Here is a 20144-nt window from a genome sequence, read left to right on the forward strand (position 1 = left end):
GCTTCCATCCAAGTCCATTTCTGGCATTGAGATTTTATTTCTGCTGTTGCACGTGGTGTGTCTGCAATTCTGTGTACACAACTGTGTATGCATATGAAAGCCAGAGGTCAGTCAATCTTGTGTTAGTCCTCAAGGACATCACCTGTCTAGCTGTGCTCCCCCACTGTCCCCAAGTTGCCTGATGCAAGTAGAAGGCTCATAGACTTGCTGCAGTGAGCCCCAGTGAGCACTTGGCTCTGCCTTTCCTGTACACGAGCATGTGTCACCATACCCAGCTTTTTATGTGGATGCTGGGGATTACAATAAGGTCATGCTTTTATGCATCACATACATTGATTTTTAGCATATTCTGAACAGTTAGCTCAGGGTTTTAAAGTAGAAAGTAAAAGTAAAAGACTGACGGAGAACTGAACACTTCATCACAGCAGTAATTCTGACAGAATTTACCATGTATTACACAAAATAACCACCATAGCCTTGCGTTTATAGAGCATGCTTTTTATTGGGGGTAAAAACACATGTATAAGATATGCATTAAATCTTTTTTTCTTTGGAGGTATCCTGAGAAAAATATTTGCATTCAATCTAACGATTATTATTCTCAAGTTACAAGTTGTTGACACTTCAAAAATGAGGCTTCCATTTGTCTAGAGGGGCAGTTTGATTGTATTTTGTGCATTTTTAAAATCTTCCATCTGCAATTCCCTGGTCTTTGTGATGAGGGTAGAAAAGAGCCCAGATCTCCACTGTGGCTTGACTAAGCAAGCACTTTTAAGAATCATATATTTTTAAGTGCAGTTTTTGACTGAACAAGTCCTTAGAAGTATATGTAATTCCTCTTTGGACTGTGTTCATTCCTTATTCATTCCAGTGCCAGAGCTCATCTGCCTTCATTACACTATATTGCCTCCTAGAGAGTTTTTTTTTAATGTTGATGAAGATCTGTCTTGTAATTAGGAAACTGTAGCTATATAACTCATGTGTCAGATAAAAGACAAAATGTGTATAATAGTTAGGAAGACACAGTGAAAATCAGAGCCCCTTCTTTCCTAGATACAGGTAGGTGTCTTGTAATTGACAATTTTCAAGTGGTATGTATGTGTCTTGCTGGAATGAAGAAGAGAAGCTATATCCAAAGGGCATCTTTCCTTTGCATTCCAGTGCTGCTCATCTTGGGGTTTGACTTGTTTCTTGAAACTGGGAACTGCCTAGGCTGAGCCAAGTGGCTTTGTTCTGATCTGCAGGGAACCTGGTACTTTGGTGCTAGACAGAACCCCAAACACAGTACTTGGGTCTGTGGGGCCATGTGAACTCATACTGTGCTGATTCAGTTATCATAAGTTTTTCTGGAGGAAACTTGGCCACAGATATCCTAATAACACAGTCTAAAACTAGAAGTTTAGAAGGGACTGAATGCATTGTGTTCCATGATAAAAAGCTATGGAAAATGGAGGCATGGAAGCTGAGGCTGTTGTCCAAGGTGAGCAGGGACCTGTGTGCAGGCTGGACACTGTGCTCCTTACTGCTGGGGTGTGGCTTCAGCCAGCACTGGGATCTATGACCAGGATGGACACTAAAGCCCTTGCCCTTTACTATTGTGGTATGACTTCTGCCAGCATGTAATATTTTGTGGCTTAGCTTACGTACTCTTAAACATGTTTCTTGGGTCCATTTCTGTTTTTATGTGTAACCCTGGACTTTTAGTCAGAACCGCAAATCTTGCCTTAGAGCCCTGACTTTTTTCTAGGCTTTTTATCTAGAAAGGAAAAGGTTCCCTCTAGGAGTTAATGTACTTCCTAGATTTACTGTGTCTTCTAGCTTCCTGTTAACTGAAGGATTCCTTTCTTTGCTATTCCAGCTGTTCTGGGCTTATCAGTATTGATTATTTGACACTGAGTCAATATTGAGCCATTACTGGATGGGAAGTAGCTCAACAGTTGGTTCTATTCCCCAAACCAAAACCGATTCTGATTCATTTCAAATAGTAGTCTTTATACTTGGGGCTACCAACCCTGTGAAGGCTTGGGGAAGACTCATTAAAATCTTGTAGACTGACCAGACCAGCGACTGGGTGAAATACTTTATTTATGAATACACTAAAATGAGTCCTAGATATTGTGCTTTTATTGAAAGCACACAATTAGACTTCAAGATCTTCACCTTGGGAAACTGGAGTTGTAGTCTGCAATGATCTTAATATGGTGATACCATAATAACCTATTCCAAGTAAAACCATTTCCCAAGCAATTAGAACAAATGCAAGTCAACTTGCAAGGTAGATTAGCGTTCCTTCTTTCTCTTGTACTTTCGGAAGCTCCACAAGCTCCAGCTTTTCCTTTTAAAAGCTACTTGTTATTATAAACCTCATTTCTGAGACTGAATACTTTCCTTTTAACTAAGTAGTGCAATATGACATTACTAGAGAAAATATGACTTCGTTATATTAAGGGATAAGGCTTAATAGCTAAAAGTTGAAGGAGAAAAGGAAACTGCTTTGTTTTAATTCAGTATGACAAAGTTATAGAAACTCGAGTAAGTAGCAAGGGAGAATGGGGACGATGAGGGACACTCTTTCCATGGCACTAAATTTAGAACCTAAGAAGGTTAGTGAGATATGGTGCCACATAACGATAGTCCTAACATTTGGGAGACTGAGGCAGGACAACTGTGTATTTGAAACTAGCTTTGGTTACTTTGTGGAACCACTTAAAAAAAACAACAAACAACAACAACAACAAACCCAACTGAATACAGCTACTCATACTTTCCTCATTTTACTTGGTCTTCTTTGTCGTTTTAGATTGGTAAAAAGAGTATGTTTATCAGAAAATGGCCACAGGATAGAGAGGGTTCAGTTAGAGTTTCTAGAAAAACTGTTGATAACTCCTGATCTTTCTCATTCCCAGGGAGGAATGAAATACTGGCCAGCTTGTGTCCTCAGGTGTTTGGGATGTATCTAGTAAAGCTTGCTGTGGCCATGGTGCTGGCTGGTGGAATTCAAAGAACCGACGCTGCAGGAACAAGGGTCAGAGGTCAGTACCTGCTGCCACATTTTGAGAAATACTAACATAGAGGGGAAGGGAGACCCTTTCTTTCTTGAACAAAAACTGCTTGTTGGACAGTGGGAGCGGTGAGTTATAATGATGCATATGTTTGAAAATGCCCAAATAAAGTACATTATTTTGTATGCTAACTTAAGAATTAATTTTAAAAACTGCATGTAGTTTCTCATAACTGGATTTTTCATATAGGCTATTTCATATTTGTCAGAAGCTAGGCTCTCTAGTTCCAGAAAGATGAAAGAAATCACTAAATTTTCAGTGCTTATATACTACAAGCCTGTAAAAACAAAACAAAACAAAAAGAGTAAGAGATTATTAGAAGCGGTGTCTTAATGTCTCCAAGTTGGTCTCCAGCTGTGACTGCTGTAACTGTGGACTACTGCTCAGTCGTCTGCCTGCTGATTCTCACTGCTGTAGACAGCAGCTAAGCCATCTGCCAGGAGTTGCTACTGTAGGTCACATTCAAGCAGACACTACTCCAAGTGCAACACTCATGGCAGAAAGCTGTTCAGCAAGCATGGCACACACAGGACTGTTAATAACCAGAGTTAACCCAAACACTAAAAGAGCATTACTCTAAGTCAGGTTGTTAGCAGAAGTCTAAGACCTTATAGTACAGTAGCAAACAGAAACATTTTATAAATTGTATATTTTGATCATCTGTTATCTGCAAGGCACTTTGCTAAATATTAAGCTTAAATAATGGTTTCTCATTAATATATTTAGAAAATACATATTACTAAAGAAATTTGTCCAGTATAAGTATCTACCATAGGATAGGCTTGTCCATTTATGTTAAATGGGAAAATTGACTATGTAATCATTTTAAGGAAGATACTTCACTAAGCTATGTAAATTTACACAAATGAAAAAATTTTAGTTAATATAATCATGATTTGATATGTATAAAGCACTTATAAAACCCCCAACATTTAGAAGTATTTTAAAAATTTGTAGGACTTACATGGATAGCTTTAATCACAGTAGTTTGGATTTAAAAGTAAGACAAAAAAAACAAAGTTGTTGTAAGTCAAGGATTTTAAAATGTTAAATATGGGCTTCAGCATCTGGAAATAGCACACACACTATTGAAGGATTTAAAATTTTCAATGTCACATTCAGTAACCAAAATTTGCTGTATTTGTGACAGTTAACTTTTCTAAGAGTTTCTCATTAACTTCTTCCTGAAGAACCTTGCATAAAATTTGTCAAAATGCCATTTTAGATGTGATGGTATTTGATATGGGCCACTTTCTTTTCTATTATCAATCATAGATCTTTTAAGAACTTTGAACCTTTACACATTTTCCCCTAGGTGAATCTCATCTTTTATTGGTTGGAGATCCTGGCACAGGTAAATCGCAATTCCTCAAATACGCAGCAAAGATTACACCAAGGTCTGTATTGACCACAGGAATTGGATCTACTAGTGCAGGTACTGTGTGTGACAATTTTAAGTAAATTAAATTACATTAATAGAGAAACTAACACAATTATTGTCTTATGAAAAAGTACCTTTGTAGGGTAATTTCAAGTAGTTACTCTAAGTCACTGACAAAAACGGAAGGAAAGATAGCATCCGTGTTGTACTATTAAGAAAGCGTTTCAAAAACGTTCATGTCCTCTGTTCGGAACTTAAGTTTTATGTAGGAAAATGTAAAGACATCATTTTTATAAAGATCTACCAAGCACAACATCAAAATAGTGAAATTCATTTTTAAGTAGGTAGAGATGGCATATAGCTTAAGGCATTTTCATGGACAACAGTGGCTCCTAATGACACCTTACAGAGATTTGTATATGTAGAAAGTATATGTTCACATATGTACTAAGAGATTTCATTTGTACACTGTAATAACACTTTAGCAAGTATATTTAAAATCTTTTACAGATAGACTGTCAATATCTGGTTATAAAGTGACAGGAAATTTAGGAGAAATTATTTTTAAAATGTGTCCTGCTGTCTTCTATTTTTACAGTTTTATTTCCCTGTTCTTATAAAAATAGGGCTTTGGTTCCACATATTTTCTAGGTGCTGGTACATGTTTAAGACAGTCTCATTTCTGTAGTCTACTCAGAGTTCTGATGAGCACTTACAAAGTCCATCATAAAAGGAAGCAACCCCACAGTTCCCTCTAAGGACTTTAAACACTATTAGTAACTGACGAGAAGATGGGATCTGTACCCTGGGAACACGGAAGAGAAGGAACGCTCTGCAGAGTGCTGCCCGTACATTTTAAAATCCTCATGGCCCAATGTTCTAAATGCTAAAATCAAGACACTGTAATTGCATGAAATTGTGAGGAGTGTCAAGAAACAAGGCCATGCCATCCTGCAGGCAACTGCTAATGTTAGACTAGTCCTACTTTCACAATAAATGGCTATGGCTTCAAAGTGTTAGTGATAACGTAAACTGAATTAGCACCTTTCCTTCATTTTGAATGTCAAGATCATACTCTAAGTGTGAGAAAAAAGATTAGTAAAGATTTTACAAGTGTAGAAACTTATTGCTACTTTCCCCACTCCAAAGATGTCAGTGGCCTTTTGCCATCCTTTTGCAATCCTTTAGAGTCAGGTTGCACATAGTAAAGCGTAGCAGCAAAGAGCCATGTTCACGAAAAATTTTTTCATATAAATGCATACTTGTGTTGCAAGGTCATACTACATCACTATGGATTATGGTATAAAACTGCCACAGCTTTTTATTTCTTTAAGTTTTGTATCACCGTTCATTTCTTTATTTTGTGTGTGCATATATGGAGTGCAGAGAACAACTTGGCAGGAGTTAGTTTCTCCACCATGTGAACCCTGGGTGTAACATTCATGCAGTCAGTCTTGGCAGTGAGCGCCGTCACCTGCTGAGCCATGTTGACAGCCCCCATGGACTTCCCTAGTAAAACTAGACCCTAAAACTAAAGAGTAAAATAATTATAGGTAAGGACCAGACAAGGTTTGAATGAGCAAATGCATGCCTCCTCAGTTTCTAGAGTTGTCCTTTAACTCAAATGATATCTTCACTACCTACTCACCTAGCTCTTCAGGGTTATGAATGGACACACACATACACATGCACACGCACATGAGCACACACATACACAGAATACACAGCAAATGGTTTTGGGCATGGTGACATATACACTTAGGAGGTAGTGGCTGGCAAATCTCTGTGAGTTGAAGGCCAGCCTGATCTATATAATTAGTTCAGGACACCCAGGGCTACATAGAGAGACCCTATCTCGAAGAAAATAAAGAACGGGCTTTGGGGATGGTATCTAAGCCTTTTAGCTATAATTCAGACATGTCTGTAAATGAGGTTAAATAGGAGGGAAATCCCCGCATGCTAATTTCTTAACTCTTAATACTTAATTTAAGTGGTTCTGTTATTATTTATTTTTTATCTTTAAATTCTACAAAGCAGTAGCATTTAAAATAGTAAAAGGCTATAGTTTTATGCCTCAAACTTTTGTGACAGTGGGTTATACATTTAAAAATTAATATAAAAACCTAAACATGTCATTGCAAAGTGGTTTCCATAATCAGAATAAATACTCCAGTGAACTGCTTTACTTAGTGATTTTAGTTTATGTTTTATTTTTTAACAAACTTATTCCTACTGCATTGATCACTCTTGTTTTAACCTTCTCTCCTAATTGCAGTGAGACAAAAATGAGGTTTTTCTTTTCAAATACTTTTAGAAGTGTTTTATTTTTATAATTTATGAACTGGGTTATGGATAATACTATAATATCTGGAGTATTAAATTTCAAAGTTTAACATTTAACAAGACTTGTTTCACAAATTCACCTTTTAAAATAGCAAGAAATATATACAACTTAAGAGTCTATTTAAACAAATGCCTTTTCCTGTCCTTAAAATGCTCTTAAAAGTGCAGGATAAAACTTAGATGTGAAGGCACCACATAACTTGCATCCTGTGGCTATCCTTGCTTATCATCAGCACACGTCAAGTGAAAATATCCTACTGTAAATTTAATGGAGCAAAACCTTGAGAAAGTACCTATTTCTCATTAAAGAAAATAAGTTTTTGGCCCATTTATTTGGTAAATTCCTTTCTAAAATTGCTCATCAAAACAACTGTCTGGAAAAGCTGTCTAGAATATGTCAACTACAGATATGCCCTGATCTTACCATTTTAATGAGAAGCAGAGGATATGGGGTATTGTAGCTGTGAACCTAAGACATACTTCTGAAGGTAGCCAGCCTAGTAGGATAAAGCTAAGTAGACCTTTCTAAATTACCTTTCTGTAGCAACAGTGACGACAACACACATTCGGAGTTTCTGTAAACTGAATAGCATATCTGAGCCATTATAATCTAATCTTATACTTTAGAAACCTTGTGTTTGTTCTCACCATGTTGAAATCTCTGGGCAATGATTTGTGATCATGGTTTCTCAATTTTAGAAGTAGGGAAGCATAAACTATAGTCAGAGGGACTTCAAAGGTAGCTGCATTTATTACATAGAACCCAGAAGTCCAGTGTTAACACAAGCTGTGGTGGCAGCCACGAGACACACTGGGTGGCCTAGAAAAACCTTGGTGGCTGTAGATGATTTCAAATTCCCTTTTTAAAGACATCTTTTTTTACTACAGGATGGAAGTTTGTTCCTTAAATTAAAAGGACACTGTCTTCATAGGAAAAAGCATTTTAGTTGAAGTAAACTTTGTTCTTTTAAAGGTTAGTAAAAAGTATTATTGTCCAAGAGGCTAAAACACCTTCACAACCTGGTCTAATAATTGATAAGTTTTCTTTTTATAAGTGCTTTAATTACATATAAAGGAGAAGAAAATAATATATATGTATATATACTTTAACCAGATTAGTTTCATGAACAAATAAAATAACACATTAGAGAAAAAAAGTACTTAAAAATAGTTGTATTTATATTCCACAATTTGCTCAAATACTGGTTTTCTTATAAACTTTCTACAGGATGTTTTTAAACAAATTCTTCACATTTCACCTTGACTATGTACTTACGGAACTTCAGGGAAATAGTTCTGTTTTTAATAGCTTAATCTGTACCACTGGGATGGCACCTGGTCACATGCAGTCCATGTGGGATTCTAACATGACATTCAGTGAGTTTTCTGACGTGGACCATCCTTTAGATGCTGACGGTAATGCATCTGTTGAAAGAAGGGACTGTAGATTTGGGTTACTGCTTTCTGCATCTTCCAGTTTTTCCGTGTTATCTTCCCAGTTAATGTGGAATCTTGTGACTCTAGGATTAGATGCCAAAATATTTCTTTGAAGCTAGAAAAGAAACATTTAAACAATAAGCACAAGGAAAGTTAAGATTACCATATGCACATTGAATGACTCTGTAGTCCTTTGAACCTCACTAGTAAGCAAGGACTACAATAGCAAAAGAACTATTATTCGCCTTTGGAAACAAGGTGAGGGAAAAGTCCCTAGATCTTCTACCCCTTCACACACAAGTACCTTGCTTTTACACTTCTGCTTCCTAAAGGATATTGAAGGGGGAGGTACTTCTGCACACTCTTTAAAGGATGTTTTCAGTTAAATAAGCATGTCTTTAGCCTAATGTGTTTTCAGGCTGGGAATATAGTTCAGTGCAAAGGAAGTACACTGGCTAAGTCTCTAGGTTCAAATAAGCACCAAATAATAAAACAAAAAACAAGACTTGAAAATTTTTCCTCAAAAAGAACATCTAATTACTGGGATCTTAACTGTAATGTATTAAAAATTTTTTAGAAACAGTATTCTATTTTTTTTTTTTTTCTGCTATACAAAGGTCCTACTAATCCTGGCTCAATAGGATGTGTCTAAATTATGGAAAACATACCACCCCCACCAGCAGAAAGCAAACTCTAGTCTATGGCAAGTTTTCCACACAGAGTACCACATAGAGTAAAAAAAATCACCAGTAACTAAGCCTGTTAACCATTACCAGTGGAAATAAATCTAAGATACTGTTTTTAAGACCACTGAATCAGATTGTGATGTCTCAGAATTTAAATTGTCATCATCAGAAATACTTAATACCTTTAGTTTAACCTCTAAGAACAACAGATAGGATAACATACATAGATATTCTAAATTTTAATAGATATTAATAGAAGTAAGCACACACCACACACTGGGCATAGTGACAACTAATCCTAAAGCCCAGACTACTGAGGAAGAGTGCCATAGCCATAGGTCAAGGTCACTTTGGGATACAGCAGAAAATCATCTCAAAACCATCACCAAAGAAATGAGCAACAAACCACATTAATCTTGCCATGATTTTAGTAAGTGCCATGATTTTAGTAAGTTATAGGCAAAAAATATTTTATAATCACTTCAGTATAAAAATAGGACATTACATGTCTTCAAGGTTGAAATAAAATACTTCACTGCAACAAAGGCCTGCTTTTTGCAGGAAGCTAGACCATCTGACTCAAGGTTTTGAGGCTATCAGTGCAAAACGAACAATGATTAGTTTGTTGAAGCACTACAAAACTCCAAATTTCTTTAAGGCCATGTTCACAGTATAGAATGAAATAGCAACCCCTAAAAACTGAATAGTACAGGTAATTAAAAAGGAATAGTAAGGGCCAGGTGGTGGTGGTACACACCTTTGGGAGGCAGAGGCAAGTGGATCTCTAAGTTCGAGGCCAGCCTGGTCTGCACAGCAAGTTCCAGGACAGGCTCCAAAGCTACAGAGAAACAAACACTGTCTTACAAAACATAAAACCAAAAACAAAACAAAAAAAGAATAGTAAGATAATTACCTTAGAAAAATCTGGTTTTACTGGTGGATTTTCCCTTAATTCTGTTTCAGTGTATTCATTATTTACATAGTAGCCAACTCTAATAAATTCTTGACCTCGATAGGTGCAAGTAATTAGCACAACGGTTACTCCCACTGCATCTGCATCTGGGATGAGTCCTGGATTCGGTGCATCAGCCTGGTATGTTTTAAAAAGACAAAACACACAAAAAGACTGTTAGTGGCAGGTACCATTTCAATTACTTTAGTACTACTTGAAATCACATTAGTGGGAGAGATGTTTTCTTATTAATTTTTGACTTTTAGAAGCAGAGTCCTGCTATATGGCCCTGGCTGTCCTGTTACTCACTGTTCAATCCAAGCTGGCCACAAATTTATGCAATTCTTTTGCTCTGCCTCCTGAGTGCTAGAATTTCAGGTGAACAGCACCACACCCACTAGGTCCCCATTTTTGTGTTATTAGGCCTGGGTACCCTCAGTACTTTGCAAGCACAATTATAGCTAAAGAAGGAAATAATTTCTTGTTTTACTGTATGATTAATTACATAATAGTCATTATAAAATCCATTTTTATAGTCAACTCAATCATTGTAATGATCCTAAAACCCTTTGCAGTCCTAATTTTCAGTCCCAAGTTACTATGTATCAAATTAGTTTCACAGAACTTATTCCAATAAATGTTCATCAGATCAGTTTCCATCTATTGGACCCAGGTTCTTTATATCTAGTCAGCCACCTTTTGCAAATACTTCAGTAGTAAACTATATAAAACTGACAACTTAGTTCATTCCCTAGGACAACTAAGAAACTAGTACACATAAATAGTGAATAAAACTGACGCTGGGCCTTGAAAACTACAGAGCAAAGCATATATTGTAAGCAGTCACTTTGTTGGGCATTACATATAATGTAGTGAGCCAAATATACTGGAAATTTAGTGCAGGCAAAGACTGTTTAAGCGGATAATTCAAAGACCACATTTTGAATCATGGTAAATCTTGAGGAATGAAGACAGACAACAGAACTGGAAGTAACTAAAGATACCAGAAAAGCTGGGGCCATGTCCGCAGAAATGAGCAAGATGACTGAGATTGACTCGATGGAGGACCACAAACTAGTAAGACACAGTGATGGTGAAGCCTGAAACAGCCATTCTGTGTGGTGAACAAATGGAACTCCAACATTTGTTTACTGTTTACCAGCGACCAGGGACCATCTTCTGCATATGAACACTTCACTTCTGTACATGCTTAAGACTGTTAATTAGATAGCCCAGCAGTGGTGGCACACACCTTTAATCCCAATACTCAGGAGGCAGAGGCAGGCAGATCTCTGTGAGTTTGAGATCAGCCTGGTTGCCTGATCTACAGAGCTAGTTCCAGGACAGCCAAGGCTACACAGAGAAACCCTGTGTCAAAAAAACCAAAAGACTGGTACACACACACACACACACACACACACACACACACAGCACTAAAAACCATAAAAACTCATGGAGACTAAAAATCTGTCACCTTTAGCTTCTCTTCTTGTTCTATTACCTTGTTGCTCTCAGCATCTCATTTCTGAATGCCAGGCACTCATCTTCATCTCTTCTGCAAAATGCCTCTAAGTTTTCTAACTTGTCTTAGTTCTAGCTTGCTGTTTATGACTTATATTGCTGCCATTTAAACATGGAGCTCTTTCTGCTCCTTAGATGCTTTAGTTCCTTCTCTAGGAGATAAACATCTTTAATTTCATTTGTAAGGCCATTCACATTTTCTAACCTCATGTGTGTTGTGTGCATGAATAAATAACACAAGTTCTGTACGATGTGCTGGACCCTTTCGTGCCTCTGCCTCAAACAGTACCCTTGGCTGTAAAGTTCCTTCTCCACTTTCTCCCAGATTGACCTCTTGATATCTTCATCAAGCCTATTTTCCAAGCAAAGTCCTTTCTGATTCAGAAGGCAGCAGTGTCCCCTTTTTATGTGTTTATGCTACTTGACACAAATCTCTGTCCTATCTATGTCCTAACCATCTAAATGTAGCTATAACAATTTATTATTTTAGAGTTTTCTCATTACTCAGTTCCCATTCTGATCGGGTTTATGATCCCTTTGGACAGACACCAAGGGTGGGGACATAGACCCTCTCCTGTAGATTATACCCTTTGTCCTATAATTTTATGCATCCCAGGGTTACTTTCCGGGTATCCAAAGGGATTCTAATATACCTGGAAATGGTGATTATGGGAAAGAGGTCAGTAATGTTCCTACCACCCAGCAAATTAGTTATAGCTATGTCTGTTTAAAAACATGGTTGCCAGAGGACTCAGCTTGAACAAATTTGGGTCAAGAAATGTGTATACCTCTCAGGTCTTTAAGGATGGAAAAGTGATGGGGACCACTTTTGTTTACCCAACCCTTAATTAATACTGGGCAGATGTCTGGACATCTCCCTGCTAGTCTTAGACCCACTCTTAAGAAAACAGCAGACCAGGAAAATAGAACAAATAAAACAAAACAAAAAGTATACGTTAGTTTCTTTTTGTTAATAATTGTCAGACTTTGAAAATTGCATAGGCTAACACATGACTGAAATCACAGTGCTTCTCTGTTCTTTTTGGCAACATTTACACTGATACCAACAAAAGCTACATACTGCTGAGATTTTCCTCACAGCACCGTAGCAAGCCAAAAGCTAGAGGAATTCTTAACATAAACACAAAAGATTCCCAAAGGCCCACTCCAAAACCAGGGATACAAAGGGTATGTAGGACTATACATTAAGGTGAGCTTCTTTTACTACATCGTGACTATCAGTACAGCATGTAGCCCTCAGGCTTATGGGTCCAAACAAATCCTGCCTCTTTATATAATGAGAATAAAGTAAGTCTTAATTAATTACAGATAGAGCTAGTTTTGTCAGTAATTTGCTAATTGCCTTATTCCTAACATTCTTATGAGGTGATTCATTAGTGGGTTACATGTCTTTGTAAGCAGAAGGGTCAGGCCTGCCTGAGACTGTAGTGCTTTCTTAGACACTCTGGGTTGCTATGGTGTTCACAAGGTTACACACACACACACAACACATTTTAATGACACTTTTAATTAAAGTACTACAGCCTTTAGATTACTGTAGTTGAGCCTTTCTTTGCCATGTTCATATACACTAAATTATTTGGGATTTGCTAACAGCAAACCCTCAATCCCAGCCCCTCGGTTCTATATCGAAGAGGCAGCTTCTCTACAGTGTGCTCTTAGCAACTCCTCTCCCATTCCTAATGGGTTTCTTCAAATGGAGTATTCCCTAGAACTGTGAAGGGAGAAATAGAGGTCAGGGATAGGAAGTAGATTTTTCTCCTGAATTCTGCCTGCAGTGGGACTCGGTTGGTTAGTCAGAAATACTTTTAACAAAAATTAATAGTTATTTAAAAGCTAGCTCATTACACCTTGCAGTATTATAAATAGCTCCCTCTTAAGAAGCATGGGTAATTGAAAAAAGTCACTAGTTTAACATAGCAATTTAATGAAAAGTAGGAGAAATAACACTAATACAAAAGACAATGTCTCAAACCTAGGCACAGACCTAAATTCTGTCAGCGGTATCTAAGAACATGATTTATACTACAGAGTTCCTACTCTTGAGTTCTAACTGGTAATGGGCATGTCACAGCAGTCTTCTGTAAAAATCTAGACAAGCAGCTTCAGTGAGGTGCAAGACTTTAATCCCAGTGGCTCAGTCACACATCTCCATCTGCTAACATTTCTTAGCCGTGCAATTACTGACCATGTTAAAATGAGATTGCTGAAATTAATCAGCAGACACACGTTACTAACCAGCACACTATCTGAACACATATTTGGGGATGCTTTCATCTTGAACTGTTCCACAGGACAAAACCCAAATCAATCTTGTGTGCCATGATACAGTTTACTGTGCACAGACTCAAGTACAGAACTCCTTTATGACAGACACTGCCTGAAACAACAGAGCAAACTATGAAGTAAAATTACTTAACACAAAAAGGATCAAGAGCTCTGAGATTATTTAGTCTATTAGAAACTGTAGTGATATTTTGTTCATAATCTAACAAATAATGCTTATCTGAAGATCAGGGTGCAAAGCTAGCCACACTAGTTAGCCATAGAGGCCAGGCAGTGGTGGTACACACCTTTAATCCTAGCAATCGGGAGACAGAGGCAGATGTGAGTTCACGCCACCCTGGGCTACACGAGATTGAATCTATCTAAAAGAGAGACAGAGCTCACACAAAGGTGATCTCAGCACTTGGGGTCCCACTCCTTTAATCCCAGCACTAGACAAGAGTTCAGTGCAGTCTGGAGATGCAACCGCCCCTTCAGTGTGAGCATTGATAGAGGCGAGAACTCTCTAGTGGCTGGCCACTTTGCTTATCTGGCTTCAGGCAAGCTTTACTTGTTAGATCATAAACAAAATATCACCATAAGAAACATATTTGGCATATACAATTTAAGAGTAATCTTACCTGAAAAACAAACATATGCCTTCCTGCAGGTACGGGGCCCACTAAAACAGAGTCTAAAACTTGATCATATTCTTCACTTTCTGCAGAGCCCACATAGATAATTTTCCACTCCAAGTCTAGGGTTAAAAACCAAAAGCATTATTTCATTAATCAATAGCAATTATATTAACAGATGATAAAGTCCTCATCTAGAAAAACATGGAAATGTTCCTTATGAATTTATTATGAGAATTCCTGTTTCATTCCAATAACCTCTCCAAATTCTCTTTCATGAAGCACTGGTCCCTGGAGAGGACTCCTCCCAAATAAAAAATGAACAAAACCCAGGGAAATACTAAGTTTCCCCAAGTACTCACAAAGCAAATGGTACAATACTCAGACATCTGCTCTGGTAAAGAAGCCTGATCCCATTGCCCAGGTGCTTTACTGTGCAATCCCCCAGCCTTGCCTCACCACTGAGGAAAGGCTGCCCTGTGAGACAGAAATCAGCACAGAACCCGGAGTGGGCAACTGTCAGCAAACCTTCCTTGTGGTTCAGAAGTAAGAGGCTTCATCATCTGGTATAAATTCCTCATTCTTGCTGGCCCAAATAACTGACAGTTTGTACTGACTTGTAGTTACCACTGATACACATTGCCACTACACCAACTGTAGCTAAAGAATACAGTAGGGCTGTTTCCTCCTGTTACTCCTTTCTGCCATACATTCTTAAAACCAAAGATCCTCACACCTCCTCACACAGCAGGGGCATGATACACTCAAGTACAACCTAAGACTTGTCTTGTGATTCGATCTAGATTTCATTAGGCACCGTTTTAGAAAAGTCTCTGTGGAGAACAGAGAGGACTAAAACCATTTCCTTTTGAACAGGGATGAAGATAGATGACAGATATCTCCTATGGTGCTGAGCATGTGTGGTCTATGCCTGGCTTCATTACAGTGAAGCCATACTAAGCGCTCCCTAAGGTTTGCTTCCCTGGTTCACTCTGGAGAATGTCAACATAGCCATTTTGTGTATGATTATGCACATATTCCCTAAATTTGTAGGGGTATTGGTATTTCTTTGTATTCATAATATATTGCAAATTGAAACTTTAAAATTTCAACTTCCTTATTATTTGTAGTGTTTTAAAAGTCAACAGTTTTTGAGGACCCATTATGTCATGGCTCTATATTGAGTGACATGGAAAACCACAAGTTTTCTTGTGTTAGAGATCAAACCTGGAGCTTTACAAATGGTAGGCACCCACTTAACCAGGCTACAGCCCCAGCACCTAAAGGTTGTGAGCAGAGACTCGACAGGGATCCATCTCCCTTTTCATCTTAAAGGGTCTTTTTAACTGCTGTGCCTCGTATAGACTGGATGAGAAAAAGGGAACAAACCTGTTTCCACAACCGGAGGAGGGTGGAAACTATGGTGCCGTGGGTCACTATGGGGGCCATGAGGGTGGTGTAGAGTCTGGAGATGGAAGCAGCAGTAGCCACTTTCAGGTGTCAAGGAGAAATTAATTAGGAGTTAATTTTATACATGTTTGGAATTTCTATTGGATATTTCAGTATGGACACAACATAGGTCAAATCTTAAAAAATAGAAAATTGGCAATAATACATAAAGACAAGGAAAAGAATTGGGATTCCTAGGAACTGAGCCTGTGGACTCTCCAAATTTAACAGGTCAGGAAGATGAAGAGTCATCTTCCTGAGCTAGTGGCCAATGAGGGATGTGATCCAAAAGCCAAATGAAGAAACTTAGGAAGGGTATATGAAAAGCTACTAAGTGAGCTAAGGTATTCGAATGGACTTTGTCACTTTTCACAAATGCTTTTTATACAGATAGATCATTCAAGCACACACATACTGTGCAAGTGTACATACACAAGAAAGCTGAGAAGATAAGTAATCTGCTAAAATTCACACAGCTAGTTGAGCTGCTGCTACTCAAAAGCCTTGGCTTTAAAGTAAGTCAGAGTAACTGGGCAAATCCTGCCCTGTGTAGCTGTGAAGTAATGGGACTAAAGAGTACAGAAGATGGGTAAAGACTGGCAGTGGAAAGCTAGACAATCCAGCCTTAGCAAGACAAGCAGCAACCCAAGAAGGGGCACCGGGTTTTGGCACGCTTATTTATTAGTTTGTTTATAAAGCCGGGTTTCCTCTCTGATTTAGGAAGTTACGGATGAGGCCTGTGGCACTACAAGTTCCTAGCTGGGATTTACTCACTTATTGAAAAAGTTAACTTTTCCATTTAATCCCAGACAGAAAGTATCTCCATGTGTGATGGGAGGGGTGTTACCAAGGAAATTGTAAGTTAATTACACTGTTGGGAATCTGTAGAACTTTGAAAGTATAAAGCCACAGGCTCAGTTTGGGTGTACTGCAAATATTAAACCTAGAAATTGCAGGTAGGCCAATCAGACTTGTACAGACTTACCAATGGAGCATGGACTAGCCCCTACTTAAAACCTTTAAAAACTTTAAAGCATTTCTTATGTTTATGCATGTACATGGGCACCGACGTGGAGGTCGGAGGGCAACTGGTTGGAGTTAGTTGCTCCGTCTACCGTATGGATTCTGATGACTGAAGACCTCGGGTAGCTAGTGGCTTTACTAGCTGCACCGTCTGTCTCACTGGCCTTTAGAAAATCCCACTTTTTCATGTGCTCTACTCTTAGACAGAAGCCCAGTATAAGACATAATCGTTTTATCCTCAGAGCAAATACTACTCAAGGCTTCTTCTGAAGCAAAGCTACAAGGCAGCTTTTAAAGGAAAATTAAACGAGTTCAAGATGATTGATGAGCATAACAAATGGTGGTTACTCTGTAGGTTGGGGGCAGACACAAATTATAAACTCAAAATTCCCTTCGAAGGATTTTGTAGTGTGGCTTCAAGAACTTTAAAAATAAACTCACAGTACAACCAAAGTATGGAACCTAAAAAAGAGCTTTTGCAAAATCAGTCAACTCCATTTCCTTCCTTACTCCACACAGCCTCTAGATGGAGTATACAGGAATGGCACCTTTTTGCAAGATTCCTTTGCAGCTTTGGAATGACTCAGCTTAAAATACCCTAAAATAATGGTGCCCTGGTTTTGAAGTGTACGAGAGGTAGGCATATTATTGACATGAGTGATACTATTGCTGTGAAAGGAACCCAGTTTAAAACGGAACCTAACTTGGTTTCTGTGGATGGCTGGTTTTGAACTGTCCAGTGGAGGAACCCTGTAACAATGTCCTAGATCATGTCCTCTTTGCACAAAGCTGAATTCTAAAATGGAAGCCATCACTTGAGAAATACCTGTAAAATGAAGAACTTCTAATGCCTAGAACACTTCTATTGAGTTAGGATGGACTCATCCATGCTTTTTTCCCTTTATATTTGTATATAAATGGGCAGTTAGAAACCAATGCTGGGTTTGGAAATGGGTCTGGTGTGGAAATGCTTTTACTAATACTACTGGACAGTAACAAATGGAGTTTTAAGCAAAACACCCTTAATCTTACATCATCACAGCCTATTTAGAGATTACGATATTTTAATCGTGAGTCATTCTTCAAAATATTTCCCCCATATGAAATGTATATGCATTTATGCTTTATATACGTATTAAAAACAGACAGGTACATTTTAAAGTGATGGTGTGGTTAGCTAAGAGTGGGTCAAACTTTTTAAAGTTTATTTGAACGGCCATATATTGTTTTTTGTAATTAAAGTTAACATCCTACATAAAATACATTGTAGAGATTAAAAATTTTTAAATGAAAAGAAAAATTCTTTCCGTCATTAATAGGATAATACTCTCAAAGGCATTTTTACGAAATACTTCCAAGTCCCAAGATGTCCTCCTAACTATCTAAAATTAACACTGATGGAGTTAAACTTGTTTCAAATTTTGAAAATGAAGCACTGATTTTAGTAAAAACCTAAGAAAAGTAATGATTGAACCCACATTGTAGCTTTCTAAATTCTGTATTCCTCCACTATTTCTCTCTCTCTTTTTAAACCGCAAAACGTAGTTCCGAAAAGACTTGGGCTTTTATTTCCTAGCCAACGTCCGTATTTTTTTCTCTATCCGCCTGGACCTGGAGTTATTTTAATTGCATCTTCATACTTCCCGGGGAAAGTCTTTGAGACTTTCTAGAAGCGCCCTGCTTTGGCTCTCGGGCAGGATGGAACTTCCTAGCCCCGCACTGTCTCAGAGAGGTCTCGGTGGCCCGGGGAGGCGTCCTCACGGCTGGGGAGGCTGCGCTCAGCATCCCGGGCGCCCGCGGGGAGCACGGCGCGCAGGGGCCGAGTCAGCGCCCGCCTTCCGCGCTGGTTGGTGGCGGGAGCCGGAGAGCGGCGCGAGGACAGCCCCGGCGGGGCTCGGGCGGGAAGGCGCGGGCCCGCTCGCCCCCGGCGGCCCGGAGCAGGCGTCGTGCCGCCGGGAAAGATGGCTCCGCTCCCCGCCGGGCCGCGGGGCCCTGGGGCCGCCGAGGCCGCACGACCCCCGCCGGCGCCTCGCGAGCCGGCGCCGCCCGGCGCAGACAAAGCTGACAACATGGCTCCCTCCGCCCGGTAAGTTGCTCGCAAGTTGCGCTGCGGCCGGCGTCCCTCAACTTCAAGTTTCCCTCGCATGGCCGCCCGCCCGCCCGCCCGCCCGCCCGCCCGCCGGCCCGCCCGCCGGCCCGCGGCCCACCCCGCGCGAGGCCGGGCCGGGAAACTTTAACGTCCGCCGCCGCAACTGACAGCCCGGCGCCACTCACCTTCAGACAGGTCCTCGATGCACTCGAAGGTGATCTCGAACTGGAACGGGTTGTAGAAAGGCGACGGGTTATCCAGCACCACTACATTGTTCACCTGAACCTTTGCCATATTTTGAAGAAAACACAAACAATGGGGCCGGGGCTGGCGGCACCACAGAGTCCCGCGCGCGGCCGCTCGGAGAGCGCAGACCCCCGCCCCGGCGCGGCGCGGCCCGACGTCGTGCGGCGGCGACTTGAGAAACTTTTCCCCCCTTTTTATTTACACCGCAGCACTCCACAGTGTTTTGCAGCTTTCCTATTCCACTCAACTACAGCCCATTCTGCCCCGATAACTAGCAGCGCTGCGCGCGATTGGCTGCCCCCGAGCTCTGACCCTCCTCCTCCAGCGAGGGCCGCGGCGGCGAGCAAGATGGGCTCCCGCTCGCGGAACGGACGGGAAACTTTCACTGCGGCTCCACCTGCTGGTGTGGACCAGGACAAAGGCGCAGAACAAAGTGAGTGGAATAGGGGCTGGGAGGCCCGCGCGGAGGCCGCCGCCGGCGCCGGGGGGAGGGGCGGCGCAGGCCCCGCCCCCGCCCGCCGGGCCCGCGCCTCACGTCGGGCGTGGCCGCGGCGGGACGGGGGGCGTGGCCGCGGCGGGACGGGGGGCGGGGCCGGCGGCCGTGGCGGGAGGGCGCGAGCCGGCGCCTGCTGCGCGAAGGAGGCGCGGCGCCTGGGCCTTTTGGGTTTTCGGGTGTCTCTCCCCCCCCACCCCACCCCCCCGCGCCCCGCCCGCCCTTAACGTTCGTCCGTCGGTTGCCGCGGGTTTGCGGGCTCTGCTGAATGGAGCGGATAACACGCGATTTTCTGCACCCGTCAGGCCCAGCTGTCTGTGTTTCCTGTGATGGTAGGCAGTAGCAAGAAGGGCTGCTTGCAGTGGAAATAAATTGCATCTCATAGACCCGTGGCAGCTCGAAAGGAGCAAGCCATTTTGGAAGTCAAGTTCTTGGCCACTTATCGACGTTTTGGCAATAGAAAATGAGGGCGAGGAAATCACGCGCGCACACACACACACACACACACACACACACAGAGAGAGAGCCAGGAGGAAAAAAA

General features: G+C 40.6%; 2 protein-coding genes across 2 annotated transcripts in view; one reads left to right on the forward strand and one right to left on the reverse strand.

The window, feature by feature from the left end:
* Nucleotides 1-20144, forward strand: part of Mcm9 (minichromosome maintenance 9 homologous recombination repair factor) — a 73254-nt gene that overhangs the window by 11552 nt on the left and 41558 nt on the right. The window contains exons 6-7 of the mRNA XM_051175512.1: nt 2907-3032; nt 4378-4497. Coding sequence (XP_051031469.1) covers nt 2907-3032; nt 4378-4497 — 246 coding nt within the window. The remainder of the gene's footprint in view (nt 1-2906; nt 3033-4377; nt 4498-20144) is intronic.
* Nucleotides 7945-19395, reverse strand: Asf1a (anti-silencing function 1A histone chaperone). Its single transcript, XM_051175513.1, has 4 exons — nt 19050-19395; nt 14310-14425; nt 9823-9999; nt 7945-8338 (listed from the first exon to the last, which is right to left on the reverse strand). The coding sequence occupies exons 1-4, from the start codon at nt 19156-19158 to the stop codon at nt 8126-8128; spliced, it is 615 nt and encodes a 204-aa protein (XP_051031470.1). The 5' UTR covers nt 19159-19395; the 3' UTR covers nt 7945-8125.

This window comes from Phodopus roborovskii, unplaced genomic scaffold (genome assembly GCF_943737965.1).
Source record: "Phodopus roborovskii unplaced genomic scaffold, PHOROB, whole genome shotgun sequence".
NCBI classification, from domain to species: Eukaryota; Metazoa; Chordata; class Mammalia; order Rodentia; family Cricetidae; genus Phodopus; species Phodopus roborovskii.